The 15,000-nt window shown below is 32.2% G+C and overlaps 1 protein-coding gene and 1 long non-coding RNA gene across 2 annotated transcripts in view; one reads left to right on the top strand and one right to left on the bottom strand.

Annotated features, from left to right (window-relative positions):
* Positions 1-10,611, top strand: part of LOC137629144 (uncharacterized) — a 308,046-nt gene extending 297,435 nt beyond the window's left edge. The window contains 2 exon segments of the mRNA XM_068360414.1: positions 1,540-1,665; positions 9,704-10,611. Of these exon segments, the coding sequence (XP_068216515.1) occupies positions 1,540-1,665; positions 9,704-9,967 (390 nt within the window). The 3' untranslated portion in view covers positions 9,968-10,611.
* LOC137629145 (uncharacterized) overlaps positions 1-15,000 on the bottom strand; it is a 688,047-nt gene that overhangs the window by 443,456 nt on the left and 229,591 nt on the right. The window lies entirely within an intron of this gene.

Genomic DNA, 15,000 nt, shown 5'->3' with positions numbered 1-15,000 from the left:
TATATATATATATATATATAAGAAAAATACAGTTGAAACAGTTTAAAAAAAAGTTCGCAAGGATATCATACTCATCTATCACTTTGGTCATCAATTTACAATTTACTCTGTTGTGTATTAATTATAATACGCTATTTTATTCTTCCTATAATTCAGATATAATACTTTTATACAATTATTCCATTAATAAATAGACAAACCAACAATATAACTACCATTTCCGACCCGTTACTCCTCGAGGTATTTTCTGAACGTCAACAGAAATGTAAATTTCTGTTTTTTATTTATGGTAGATAGAATTTCATGTATGAAATTTTAGAAAAATTATTATGGAACAAGTGGAAATTTAGGTTAGTTGCTTGAAACGTTAGGAGATAAAGAATCTATCTCTTTTTAAAGATTGGGAGAAAGTTTTTTTTATACACATCTGAAGTAAAATGGCAATTGACACCCTCTCTATCTAGTTGTTTAATATGAAAACAATTTTAAGAATTAATTTTGCTAAAAGGAAATAGACACCAACTGATGTATGATAATTATTGTTAAGATTAAAACTTTCATTATAGCTATTTAATCTTGTGGCATTTTTTCAATATATCATAGTTGTTCAATATGAACACAGTTTTAAGAATTAATCTTACTAAAAGGAAATATATACCAATTGATGCATGATAATTATTGTTAAGATTACAACTTTCATTATACCAATTTCATTTTTTTTTTTTTTAATATATCATAGTTCAATAACTGTTTTTGATGAGTTCAAAATCATTAATAAGGTTTTTCTTTCATGTCATGAGTGTTGTCATATTTATAAAATATAATGTTAAGAATTGAATTTTTTTTTTAATTACTTGATTTAAACTCAAAAAATTGAATGATAAAATATAATTATACAACTGTGTCCGTCTGTCTGCCTATAATAACGAGGAAGTGCCTAGCTATATATGTGTATGCATGTATGTATATAAAGAAATAAATAAATATATATATATATATATATATATATATATATATATATATATATATATATATATACACACATACATATGTATATATATATATATATATATATATATATATATATATATATATATATACACACATACATATGTATATATATAAATATATATATATATATATATATATATATATATATATATATATATATATATACATACATACATACATATATATACATACATACATACATACATACATATATATATATATATATATATATATATATATATATATATATATATACAGTATATATATATATATATATATATAATATAAATTCCTTCCTGTCACACTGAGCGCAACCACTCGGAAACAACGATCTCCCACAAATTCCCCAAACTACCTGTTGGTAGTTAGGAAATGAGATGGGGTGGCAAAGGTTGAATCTGTATTTGCATATACATCTAAATATTCATCCATCATTTATGACGGGTCACGTACACTAGGCTATGAAGTATACTGATATTACCTTATCTAAACCACTATCGTTTCAAATCTTATCTGGACTTGTTGCAGGATGAATGCCACCTGGAGTTATACGAAAACACGAGCGAAAACATCGTTTTGCAAGTTCGGAATTACCAGACTTCTTCAAGTATTAGAAATGAATCCTATTCGCTGAATATGTTTCAGGAAGAAAGGGTAAGTTTTTGCCCCATTTTTTTTAAGCATATTGTTAAATGTCATTTATTAATCTATCTCTCTTTTATTAATATTATTATTTGCTAAGCTACAACCCTAGTTGGAAAAGCAGGATGCTATAAGCCAAGGGGCCCCAACAGGGAAAATAGCCCAGTGAGGAAAGGAAACAAGAATAAATAAAATATTTTAAGAACAGTAACACCATTAAAATAAAATAACCAAGATAAAAGATGAATATATTTAGGAGGCATATAAAAAGATTTAAGAAGTTACAATTTCTAAATGTCATATTAAAATAGGAATGGATTTATTAATTTTGGTCAGCGTTGGGGCTTGGAAGACTATTCAGCAGGGAAGTTTAATTTTAATCATTCTAATAACATTAATAATTATAATAATAATGATAATTTTGATAATTTTAATAACTTTAATTTTAATCATTTTAATAATAATGATAATTTTGATAATTTTAATAAATTTAATTTTAATAATTCTATTAATAATAATTGCAAATAACATTAATTTTAATAATTTTATTAATAATAATTACAAATAACATTGCAATTTAATCATGAATTAAAATCTAAGAGAATTAATAACAGAACAAAGGTAAAGTAGAAATATAATCAGTGGGTGCAGCTAAGGCCCGAGGGGAAGTTACAAAATACCTTAATTAATGCATACAGTACACAGCGTGAGGTGTATTGTCGTTACTAACACGGCCCCCAACACATTGGTTCAGAGAGCCTTAATTAAGTAACCCTCCACCCCATTAAAACCCTTTAATTAATGCCTACAGTATACCGCATAAAGTGTACTACCGCCCGTCAAAGAACCTTAATTAATGCCTACAGTACACCGCATGATGTGAATTACCATTACTAAAGCACACACCCCCCCCTCAACAAAATAACCTTAATTAATGCGTACAGTACACCACGTGATGTTTATTATCGTCACTAAACACACCCCCACCCCCCAAAAAAAAAAATAAATAAAAAACTTTAATTAATGCCTACAGTACACCGCATGATGTGAATTACCATTACTAAAGCACACATCCCCCTCAACGAAATAACCTTAATTAATGCCTACAGTACACCACGTGATGTTTATTATCGTTACTAAACCCACCCCCCCAAAAAAAAAAACTTTAATTAATGCCTACAGTACACCGCATGATGTGAATTACATTACTAAAGCACACACACCCTTCAACAAAATAACCTTGATTAATGCCTACAGTACACCACGTGATGTTTATTAGCGTCACTAACCCTTCCCAACCCCCAACCCCCCCAAAAAAAAACTTTAATTAATTCCTACAGTACACTGCATGATGTGAATTACCATTACTAAAGCACACACACCCTTCAACAAAATAACCTTGATTAATGCCTACAGTACACCACGTGATGTTTATTATCGTCGCTAACCCTCCCCCACCAAAAAAAAAAAAAAAAAAAAAAACTTTAATTAATGCCTACAGTACACTGCATGATGTGAATTACCATTACTAAAGCACACCCCCCCCCCCTCAACAAAATAACCTTAATTAATGCCTACAGTACACCATGTGATGTTTATTATCGTCACTAACCCCCACCCCCCCCCCCCCAAAAAAAAAAAAAAAACTTTAATTAATGCCTACAGTACACCGCATGATGTGAATTGTCATCACTAACCCTACCCCAGGACCTTTCATTAATGCTTACAGTACACCATGTAATGTGAATTGCCGTAACTAACCCTTTTCCGCCCCCCCCCCCAAGGACCTTTTATACCTACAGTACTCCGCATGATGCGAATTACAATCACTAAGCCTCCCCTTACCCCTTAAATTAATGCCTACAGCACATCGCATGATGTGTATCATCATCACTAACAGACCCTTAATTAATGCCTACAGTACACCACATGATGTGTATCATCGTCACTAACAGACCCTTAATTAATGCCTACAGTACACCACATGATGTGTATCATCGTCACTAACAGACCCTTAATTAATGCCTACAGTACACCACATGATGTGTATCATCGTCACTAACAGACCCTTAATTAATGCCTACAGTACACCACATGATGTGTATCATCGTCACTAACAGACCCTTAATTAATGCCTACAGTACACCACATGATGTGTATCATCGTCACTAACAGACCCTTAATTAATGCCTACAGTACACCACATGATGTGTATCATCGTCACTAACAGACCCTTAATTAATGCCTACAGTACACCACATGATGTGTATCATCGTCACTAACAGACCCTTAATTAATGCCTACAGTACACCACATGATGTGTATCATCGTCACTAACAGACCCTTAATTAATGCCTACAGTACACCACATGATGTGTATCATCGTCACTAACAGACCCTTAATTAATGCCTACAGTACACCACATGATGTGTATCATCGTCACTAACAGACCCTTAATTAATGCCTACAGTACACCACATGATGTGTATCATCGTCACTAACAGACCCTTAATTAATGCCTACAGTACACCACATGATGTGTATCATCGTCACTAACAGACCCTTAATTAATGCCTACAGTACACCACATGATGTGTATCATCGTCACTAACAGACCCTTAATTAATGCCTACAGTACACCACATGATGTGTATCATCGTCACTAACAGACCCTTAATTAATGCCTACAGTACACCACATGATGTGTATCATCGTCACTAACAGACCCTTAATTAATGCCTACAGTACACCACATGATGTGTATCATCGTCACTAACAGATCCTTAATTAATGCCTACAGTACACCACATGATGTGTATCATCGTTACTAACAGACCCTTAATTAATGCCTACAGTACACCACATGATGTTCATTATCGTCACTAGGCCCCTACCCTTGGTTTAAATTATAAGAAAACGAAAAAACTCAATAAATGAAATGCAATAATAACATCAGCAGCTTAATTTGATGGCCCCGAAGCCGCATTCCGCACCTAGTTTATAAATTAGTATTAAGAAGTCGACATTAATTCCTTTCTAACGGGGATTAATCTGTAATTAATTGGATGATTCTATTATCAGAGCGTGAACCCGATGTATTACGTGATTGAATATTACGAGATTGGCAGCCTATGTTTGTTAATCCTAAGCGTAAAGGTTATAATTAGTTTTAGTCAGTTGCGTGTCTTGCGTCCTAAATGTTTGTTTTCATTGGAAAGCCTATATTTATTCTATTGATTTTGTATTAGGTAACACACGCAAACATGCACATTCAGATAGGGTGCTTATCATAACACTGGAATTTCGTATTCTCCAAGAAAGATTAATTCACCAAACGTTTAACTGACCTCCACAAGGCACTAGAAGATTTGGAAGACCCAGGCCTACATGGCTGAGGAATATGAAGCGTGAAGTGGGAGATGATGAATGGAGAAGTATTGAATTAAAATCTCAAGATAGAGACGACTTGGGAAATCTAACCGGGGCCCTTTGCGTCAATATTCGTAGATGATAATGATTTATGTTAGGAAAGGTGATTGACTTTGAGGAATTTTCACGTTGCCAACTCCTATGATGATGTTTCATATCTTTTCATCATTAAAAAGGAATACTACCTTTACTAAAAGTTTTGAATGAATTACATAAGTACAATGATTTCACTGCTATCTAGTCTGCGCAACAATATAAATAATGGTGAATGAAATACAACATAAAAAATTACAGATACAATAACTACAGCGCGCCACACTTTAGCAAAAGAGTATAAAAGTTTCAGGTACAGTGGTTATAAAAGAAACTTATATTCCTGAACAATGCTCATACGTCCAGGACTATTACTACCAAAATATAAGTAACTCTGCAGCTAACTTGACCTAATTACCACAAATCATCTAAAATTTCTATTCAAATATTCATTCGTTGATTTTGTCTCACTTGCGTAATATTACGCCATAATTTAAAATCGCCATAACTTTCCTAATCATCACTTTTTTTTTCCTTTTCATATCCCCTTCTTCTTGGTTTCCTTTCTCATACCAATCCTTCTTTTCTATCCCCGTTCTTATTCGCTTTCCTTAGATCACAAATAATGACGTCATTTATACTTAGCCCGCTAGAGAAGTTTCCACGAGGGTTTAACTTTAAGAAAACTAATATCCGGACACTACAAATAATGTGAATAGCTAAGATAATATTGGAAACCTACAAACGACTCAATCTGATTCTATTTTAAGGTTGTTATTGATCTTCAGATATTTTTATATTTTTACGATTAATTCTCATATATAGTTTACCTATTTCCTTGTATCCTTTCCTAATTGGGCTATTTTCCCTGCTAGAGCCCTCGGACCTGTAGCAATTTGCTTTTCCAGCTATGGTTGTAGTTTAGCTAATAATAATAATAATGGTAATAATAATAATAATAATAATAATAATAATAATAATAATAATAATAATAATAATAATAAATAATAATAATAATAACACTAGAACCAACTTTTAAACAGAATGATAATAATAATATTAATAATAATAATAACAACAGCAACACCGGGACCAACTTTTAAGCAGAATAATAATAATAATAATAATAATAATAATAATAATAATAATAATAATAATAATAATAATAATAATAATAACACCGGAACCAACATTTAAGCAGAATAGTAATAATAATAACACTGGAACCAACTTTTAAGCAGTTTTGAAGATATAGTCATCAAAGTTGTTCATAAACAAAACAGCTAAATTATAGGCGAGTTTAGAATAAACTATCTCTTCTGAAAACTAAAGTGCGGATTGAACCTTTAAACTAATATTGCAAGTCCTTCAAGTAAATAGTATACCCATTCTAGAGATGATAAAAAAGCAGGATTCCATTTATTCAAAGAACTTATTCATTAAGAGAGTGGAAGATATTAATCCATTCATTAAACTTCGTCCCCTCAACAAATTTCTTTGATGCACCTTTCAAAGCGACGAAGACAGAGTTACCAAGACCTTCCAGCGGAATGGAAGTAATACCAAAGTTAATTCCAGAACCTCATAAATTAACTAAAAAGAAAAAAAAAATAACCCAGACTCATTCTTGAAGATCCAAAGGTTACGTCAAGTGGACCCCAGGAGCCGTATGAATAGCGTGTTAGGATTGTTTGCGCAACAAACACGTAATAAAAGGGGGTCACCTCTGCTTCAAAGCAAACCACTGCTACTGTGTTTACTTCTGGTTTATTGATGCAATCGTCTGAACTGACGTTTCTATGGGGACAGGAAATGTTTTTCATCAAGCGGCGACGCCGAAATCAAAGTAGCTTTTAGGGTAACCCCCTTTTCCAGTAGGGAAACATATTTTGCTTGTTCGTTTGTTCCTTTACAGTATATTTACCTCCGGCTGCAAAGTTGGAAGGAGGTTATGTTTTTGCCTCTGTTTGTGTTTCTCTGTGTGTGTTTGTGAACAGCTTCCTGGCCACAATTTTAATCGCAGAGTAAGGAAACTGGGAGTGATTAACTGTTATGTAAAAAGCTGGAAATGATTAAATTTTGGAAGGTCAAGGTCACGTTCAAGCAAAATGTCCAATTCACGTAATTAAGCCATAAGTTTGGACATCGTGGTCACAGAGCCTTCAAACTTGGTTCATATTTGAGTGTAGGAAAACCGATGCCAATTAATACATGTTAAGGTCAAATGTCAAGGTCAAGGTCGAGCAAATTGTCGAGAAATACGCTGCCGCGGCAGAGGTCTGCTCTCTACTGAAGCCCCTCCAGAATTTTATAAGATTACTAGAATAGAAACATAAACATCTTAAATGAATTAAACACGATACAGACAAGTTTCCAAAAGTTCCAGACGGTTATTGGAAGAAAAATAAAAGATGCAATTATAGATATGAAATATTGATTCCATATGAAGAAAAACTTCGAAAATTGAAGGTTTATAAAATTCAGAATTAAACATACTACAGACATGTCTCCAGATAGTTATTCGAGAGAATAATGTTAATCCAATTTGAAAAGTTTTGATAACGACACATTAAGAAAACTAAAGACTTGAAAAATTCAAGGGAGATAAAGATATTCAATGATTGTTATTAAAAGCTAATTTCATTTTGAAAAATATTGATCAATAAACATTACGAACAAGCGGGCCACAAGATGGAAAGGAATGGAGTTGGGGCCATAATAGGTAATAACTTGTAGGAAAAAGTAATAGAAATAAAAAACAATAACTGTTGAGCTTTTAAAGATTCCAATAATAATCACCATCATCATCTCCTCCCACGCCTATTGACGCACAGGACCTCGATTAGATTTCGCCAGTCGTCTCTATCTTGAGCTTTTAATTCTCCACTCGTCATCTCCTACTTCACGCTTCAAACTCCTAAGCCATGTAGGCCTGGGAATTTAATTTCCTTTTATTCAAGGGGGGGGGGGGGGTAAGATTTCAGAATCTGTAGTAATTTTTTTTTTTAAACGAACCTAAAGGATTACCTCTCATACCTCTTAAATTTTGGAGCCAATATACAAAATGACCCATTCTCTTACAATCGTACCTCTTAACTTTTGAAGACAATATGCAAAATGACCCATTCTCAGACACTCGTACTTCGACTTTTGATGCCAATATGCAAAATGACCACTTCTCCTACAATCCTACCTCAAAATTTTGAAGCCAATATACAAAATGGCCCATTCTCTTACAATCGTACCTCTTAACTTTTGAAGCCAATATGTAAAATGACCCACTCTCTTACACATTACACACGTGCCTTTTAACATTTGAAGCAAATGTGCAAAATGACCCATTCTCTTACACTCGTACCTCTTAACCTTTGAAGTGAATATGCAAAATGACCCATTCTCTTACACCGGTACCTCTAAACATTTGAAGTAAATATGCAAAATTACCCATTCTCTTACACTCGTACCTCTTAACTTTTGAACCCAATATGCAAAATGACCCATTCTCATACATTCGTACCTCTCAACTTTTGAAGCTAATATGCAAAATGACCCATTCTCATACACTCGTCCCTTTTGACTTTTGAAGCCAATATGCAAAATGACCCATTCTAATACATTCGTACCTCTCAACTTTTGAAGCTAATATGCAAAATGACCCATTCTCATACACTCGTCCCTTTTGACTTTTGAAGCCAATATGCAAAATGACCCATTCTCATACATTCGTACCTCTCAACTTTTGAAGCTAATATGCAAAATGACCCATTCTCATACATTCGTACCTCTCAACTTTTGAAAAGTCAATATGCAAAATGACCCATTCTCGTACACTCGTCCCTTTTGACTTTTGAAGCCAATATGCAAAATGACCCATTCTCATACATTCGTACCTCTCAACTTTTGAAAAGTCAATATGCAAAATGACCCATTCTCGTACACTCGTCCCTTTTGACTTTTGAAGCCAATATGCAAAATGACCCATTCTCATACATTCGTACCTCTCAACTTTTGAAAAGTCAATATGCAAAATGACCCATTCTCGTACACTCGTCCCTTTTGACTTTTGAAGCCAATATGCAAAATGACCTACTCATACATTCGTTTATCTTAACTTTTGAAGTCAATATGCAAAATGACCCATTCTCTTACACTTGTACCTCTTGGCTTTTGAAGTCAATATGCAAAATGACCCATTCTCTTACACTCGTACCACTGAACTTTTGAAGTCAATATACAAAATGACCCATTCTCATACCTCGTACCTCTTGACTTTTGAAGTCAATATACAAAATGACCAATTCTCTTACACTCGTACTTCGATTTTGGAAGCCAATATGCAAAATGACCCATTCTCTTACACTCGTACCTCTTAAATTTTGAAGTCAATATACAAAATGGCCCATTCTCTTACAATCGTACCTCTAAACTTTTGAAGTGAATATGCAAAATGACCCATTTTCTTACACTCGTACCTCTTAACTTTTGAAGTTAATATGCAAAATGACCCATTCTCTTACACTCGTACCTCTTAACTTTTGAAGTGAATATGCAAAATGACCCATTCTCATACACTCGTGCCTCTTACAGGATCGTTGCCAAGCCACCGCAGAGAAAATAGCGGACATGATCAACAACAAGGACCCTCGGATCCACAACGACGTGCGGCTGTCCGTCTACGTCTTGGCCGAAGTCCTGGACAACATTCCAAGCCAGCAGAAGATCAGCGCAGGAAATCCCTCGCCTCGGGCGTCCGTTCCCGGGACGCCCCTTCTGTGGGCGTGCCTCACCTGCTGCCTCTCGGTGCTACTCGTCAGACATTATAGATCCACTGGAACGCTAGTGGCCTTGTGATAGAAGCCGTTAGAAGAATAGTCTTAGAGAAAACAAAAAGCGAGCGTGAGGAAAAAAAAAATGGGGAAAGAGGAGAAGCACATGTTTAGGCTAGAACTTCACAATCACAATCTGTTCGTTTTACTGTATTGTTTTATGGACACATTACTGATAACACTTTGTAAATAACGAAGCTCATAGGGACTGATAAGAGAGAGAGAGAGAGAGAGAGAGAGAGAGAGAGAGAGAGAGAGAGAGAGAGAGAGAGAGAGAGAGAGAGAGAGAGAGAGAGAGAATGGAGTCAATTACTGTAAATATTTGCGTGAACGGGGAGTGTATAAAGAAGCTAGGGGGTCTAAAGAGAAGCTGCGAAAGAAATCATACATTGGATGTTCTTAAAAGAGCCACTTTAGATTCGCATGTTAGGGAGATACGAAAACTTTCAAGCGCTATTCTTGTGTTACACTTCGAATTTGTAATTCGCGTCGCGCTTTAATATGCTGTAGGTATTCCTTACTCTTTTGACTTCACTGACTAGCCACTCGAAACTTTAGAGGTCGCTTCCTAAAGAAAAGATTCTACGCATTGATAGTCAATCTTGGCGAATTTTTAAAGATGAAAGCAAAGTATTTCACCACTTTTTAGATCATTGTCGTAAGCATAGTGAAATCTTAAATATCAATCATTTCAATATACCTTTTTTTATATTTGGTTATTTTAAATATTAACCAAAAATTCTTCAATCATGTAAAAAAAAATTTTGGTAAGTAAATTTACTTTTTTCCCCTGCAAGCACTCAATCCAGTAGTGCTCATTTTCCCGTCAAATTAAGTGTGATTAGAAATTATCAAAATCAATATTCTATTCCTGTGTCATTAAGCTTATTGGTACAAGCAAAGGCTCAGTCAATAACTGAAGGATAAAACTTGTTAGGCAGAGAAACGTTTTGGATAACGTTTTGAGTGTGTGAATGTTTGGCTGAGATCATGGGTGTGTGTGTGTCTGTGTGTGAGTATGTTTTTTGTTTTCATGGAATGTGGAAGAAGTTGGAAGGTTTTCACAGCGATATGAGTTGTTCATAGCTTTCTATACATATACGCATTGCCTCATGAACGGGAATAGATGCACATGTCTACATATCCATCATAAGGACTTACTAACGCATAGACATATGATCATATAAACACGATACACATACATACACATTTATTAACAGAACAAAATACACGCGTGTGCGTATATATATATATATATATATATATATATATATATATATATATATATATATATATATATATATATATATATATATATATATATATATATATACATTTATGTATGTATGGTTGCATAATAAGCGTTATAAAACAACATTGAGTCTGATAAATACTTGGAAAGAGACCTAAAAACAAATATGTAATTGAAAATGATTGTAAGCGAGTCTCAGACAAAGGTGTGTTTTTGTCAGAGACTAAATTTTCCTTATTGTTAAAAAAATGCTTTTAATAGAGGGAAAACAGTAAATAGAGTATAAAATTGGAGATACGTGCATATGGTAGAGTATTGAAAAGATAAAATATAAAAAAAAAAATCATACAGAAACTAGAAAAGAGATCTGGGCAACAGTGAGGTTAAGAGGATAAATGGGAACCAAAATGTTGGAATAATGAATGAATTGTATGTGAATTTTCGAGTGAATATAAGAAACGCCAGCATGAAAGAAGAGGCGAATCACAGATTAGATTAAGCAAGACACATGTGTTGTTTGTTATTGTTTCCTGGAACAAACAACAAAAAGTGGCTGACGATACAACAACCCTAAATGGAAATGAAACGGCAGTTGAATGCAATTGAGAAAAATTGAGAGAAAAGAGCCTGGGCACTTTAAATGAAGTGTTTGTGTAGTTTACTAAGCACAAGAAGTATTGAAAAGACGAGATATCTAAAGATATGCAAAAGTGGTAAGCTGCTTAGCTTCACTGAATCGATGAACTTTATGAGATGCCTTGGTCGCGTGGAAAGAATGAAGAAAGATAGGATGGAATGAAGTGTTTCATTCTGAAGAGTTCGAAGGGAGTGTTAGATAGTGCTTAATTGTGTAGTGAATGGCGCCGTTTAAGGTGAAGGGTTAGAAAACACTGCTTGCGAGTCTTCTGTGTATGTGAAAGAGATGGCTAATGTTTAAAAATGTATATGTGCATAGGCTTATGTTCGATTTGACAGTAAAATGTGAATGTGTTAATCAGAAGTTAATGGGTGCATATAATATATATATATATATATATATATATATATTATATATATATATATATACTATATATAGTGTATATATGTATGTATGTATATATATATATATATATATATATATAGTGCATATATATATATATATTATATACATATATACATACACACACACGCAACACGCATACACATACAACTGTACATACATCTAAATACGTCTACAAACCAAAACCAAACTACATATTTTTCTTATATTATCATAGTTAGGAAAAAAAAGTCAGTTTTTTCGTCAAGACCAGTGATAGATGATATCAAATTTTGAATGTTGAAGCTATTTTTCTCGATAAATGTACACTTGCTTTATGTGTGTCGATTCTTACTTTTGTTAGTCATGTAGCTATAGTAATGAGCAACACGCGATTTCAACGTCACAGAATGTCACTAAACTTTTCCCAGAATTTTTTATTTTCCTTTTTTTTTTTTTTTTTTTTTTTTTTTTTTTTTTTTTTTGAAAATGTGAACTTTAATGGTACTTAAAATATGCGTCGAGGAACATTTTTCTTTTTCTTTTTTAAAAAATGTGAACTTTGATGGCAATGAAAATGTGTCGATTAAAATTTTCCTTTTTTTTTTATTTAGAGAATGTGGCTTGATGACAATGAAAATATGTCGAAGAAAAATGTCCTTTTTCTTACTTAGAAAATGTAAACTTTGATGGCAATGAAAACGTCGATGAAAATTTTCCTTTTTTTTTCATTTAGAAAAGGTGAACTTTGATGGCAATGAAAATGTGTTGAGGAAAACTTTTCCTTTGAATTATCTAGAAAATGTGAACTTTGATGGTACTGAAATATTCGAAAAAAAAGTCCAGAAAATGTAAACTCTGATGGCAATGAAAATATGCCGAGGAGAAAAAATACTTTATCAATTTATTAAAAGTAAACTTTGATACCAATGGAAATATGTCGAGGAAAATGTTCCTTTTCCTTACTTAAAAATGTGATCTTTGATGGCAAGGAATATATTTGCCGAGGAAAAAGTTGGTTTACTGTAGTTGTAAATATCAGAAAATCTAGATCCATTTTAAAGTAATTTTTTCTCTTTGTAAGCAAATACAACTATGAATGTCAACTTCAGACATGGTAAAAGGTGAATAATTATGTTTTTATATTAATTACTTTATTTGATGATTAGGTTTTTTGTTGTTGTTACGCTTTTTTAAATTATAGATTTGTTCTTCATATATTCCTTTATATGCATTCAATAAATTAGCTGAAATAATTGAGCAGTTAAACAATAGTGTTAGATGACTATTAATGAATTATTGTAACAACTTTATTTTCATATGTTTGTAATAATTAATTTCTTTTTAAATCGTTCTTTGGGGAAGAAAAATCATATGCATTTCAAATGGCTATTTGCTTAATTTTCTGTTAAAAAAAGGACAAAAAAGTAATCGTATCATCATCAAGTTCTGACAAACATATTGCGTTTAGATGTAAAATCATAATCGTTCATAATTGATAATGAATTTATTTACGAAATTATAACCAAAAATAATTTAATTGAAAAATACAAATATGGTAAATACAAATCTAGGAGACCATATATTGATTACTATAAAGTTGGGAGATGATACAAATGTCATATTGAATAGTTCCCACAAGTTTTGTAAGTAAATCAATAATTCTGCAAACTTATATACAACATATACAGTACATCCCAATATTGGTATTATTAATAAAGAAAACTATACTTGAAACCACACATCTTAAGTAATCAGTAAAATAAATTATTTTTCATGTTAAATATAATATTTGAAAAGTGAGAAAAGACAAATATTTAGTAAAAAAAAAAAAACTTCTAATAATAATCAATTTAAAAAAAAAGGCTATTTAGCTCAAATATGAAACTTTCACAAAAATATATTGAACTTTAACATATCTTTGTTTAAATCTCACAAGCCTCATTCTACAATTACAGCCCGAAAATTACATTCTAAATTTACAGTCAGAAAAGACGACTATCTGGATCAAGTCTCACAAAATTAATTTAACTTTAATATAGTTTTCAAAAGTTATAAAAAAAAATAAAATTTAGTTAGCATGCTAATACATTTATGAATTGTTGCCTTAAGTAATTCATCTTGAAGATGTGCGCAATACACACACATATATATATATATATATATATATATATTCATATATACATATATATATATATATATAAATATATAATATATATATATATATATATATATATAAAACCGAAGAGCAAGAGGGGCAGCACACGAAGTCCTTGAAATGGAAACCCAAAATGTGATAATAAGAATATCTTAAAAAAAAAATAGTAAAGGCGCTATAGCTCCTATATCTGATAATTAAAGTAACCACTCGACCACTCCAAAAAGAGAAAAATTTCTTATATAAAATAAATAAAGCAAAAAACTTAAAAAAAAAAATTCTGTTAATCGAAACAGAGATTACATTCATACATAAATTAAAATGACTGATATACGTTTAATATGCTGAATAAATACATCTTTATGATTAAGTTAAAAAAGAAATTCGGATGTTCTATGACCTTAGATATTCCTGTTGAACAAGAGCTCGTTAAGAGAATTGGCCGAATTTTTTAATATTTGAGGAGATCCACAAATACATGGCGTCTCGAGTCCAAATATCAAGAGTAACCAAAAGAAATTGATCCTCAAATAAAGTCGAGACTAAATGTGAAAAGGAAGATGATTAAAGCGTCTACATTATCAGATTTTATTTACCATATATATATATATATATATATATATATATAAA

This window comes from Palaemon carinicauda, chromosome 37 (assembly GCF_036898095.1).
Source record: "Palaemon carinicauda isolate YSFRI2023 chromosome 37, ASM3689809v2, whole genome shotgun sequence".
NCBI lineage: Eukaryota > Metazoa > Arthropoda > Malacostraca > Decapoda > Palaemonidae > Palaemon > Palaemon carinicauda.
This window is presented reverse-complemented; position numbering and strand designations above follow the sequence as displayed.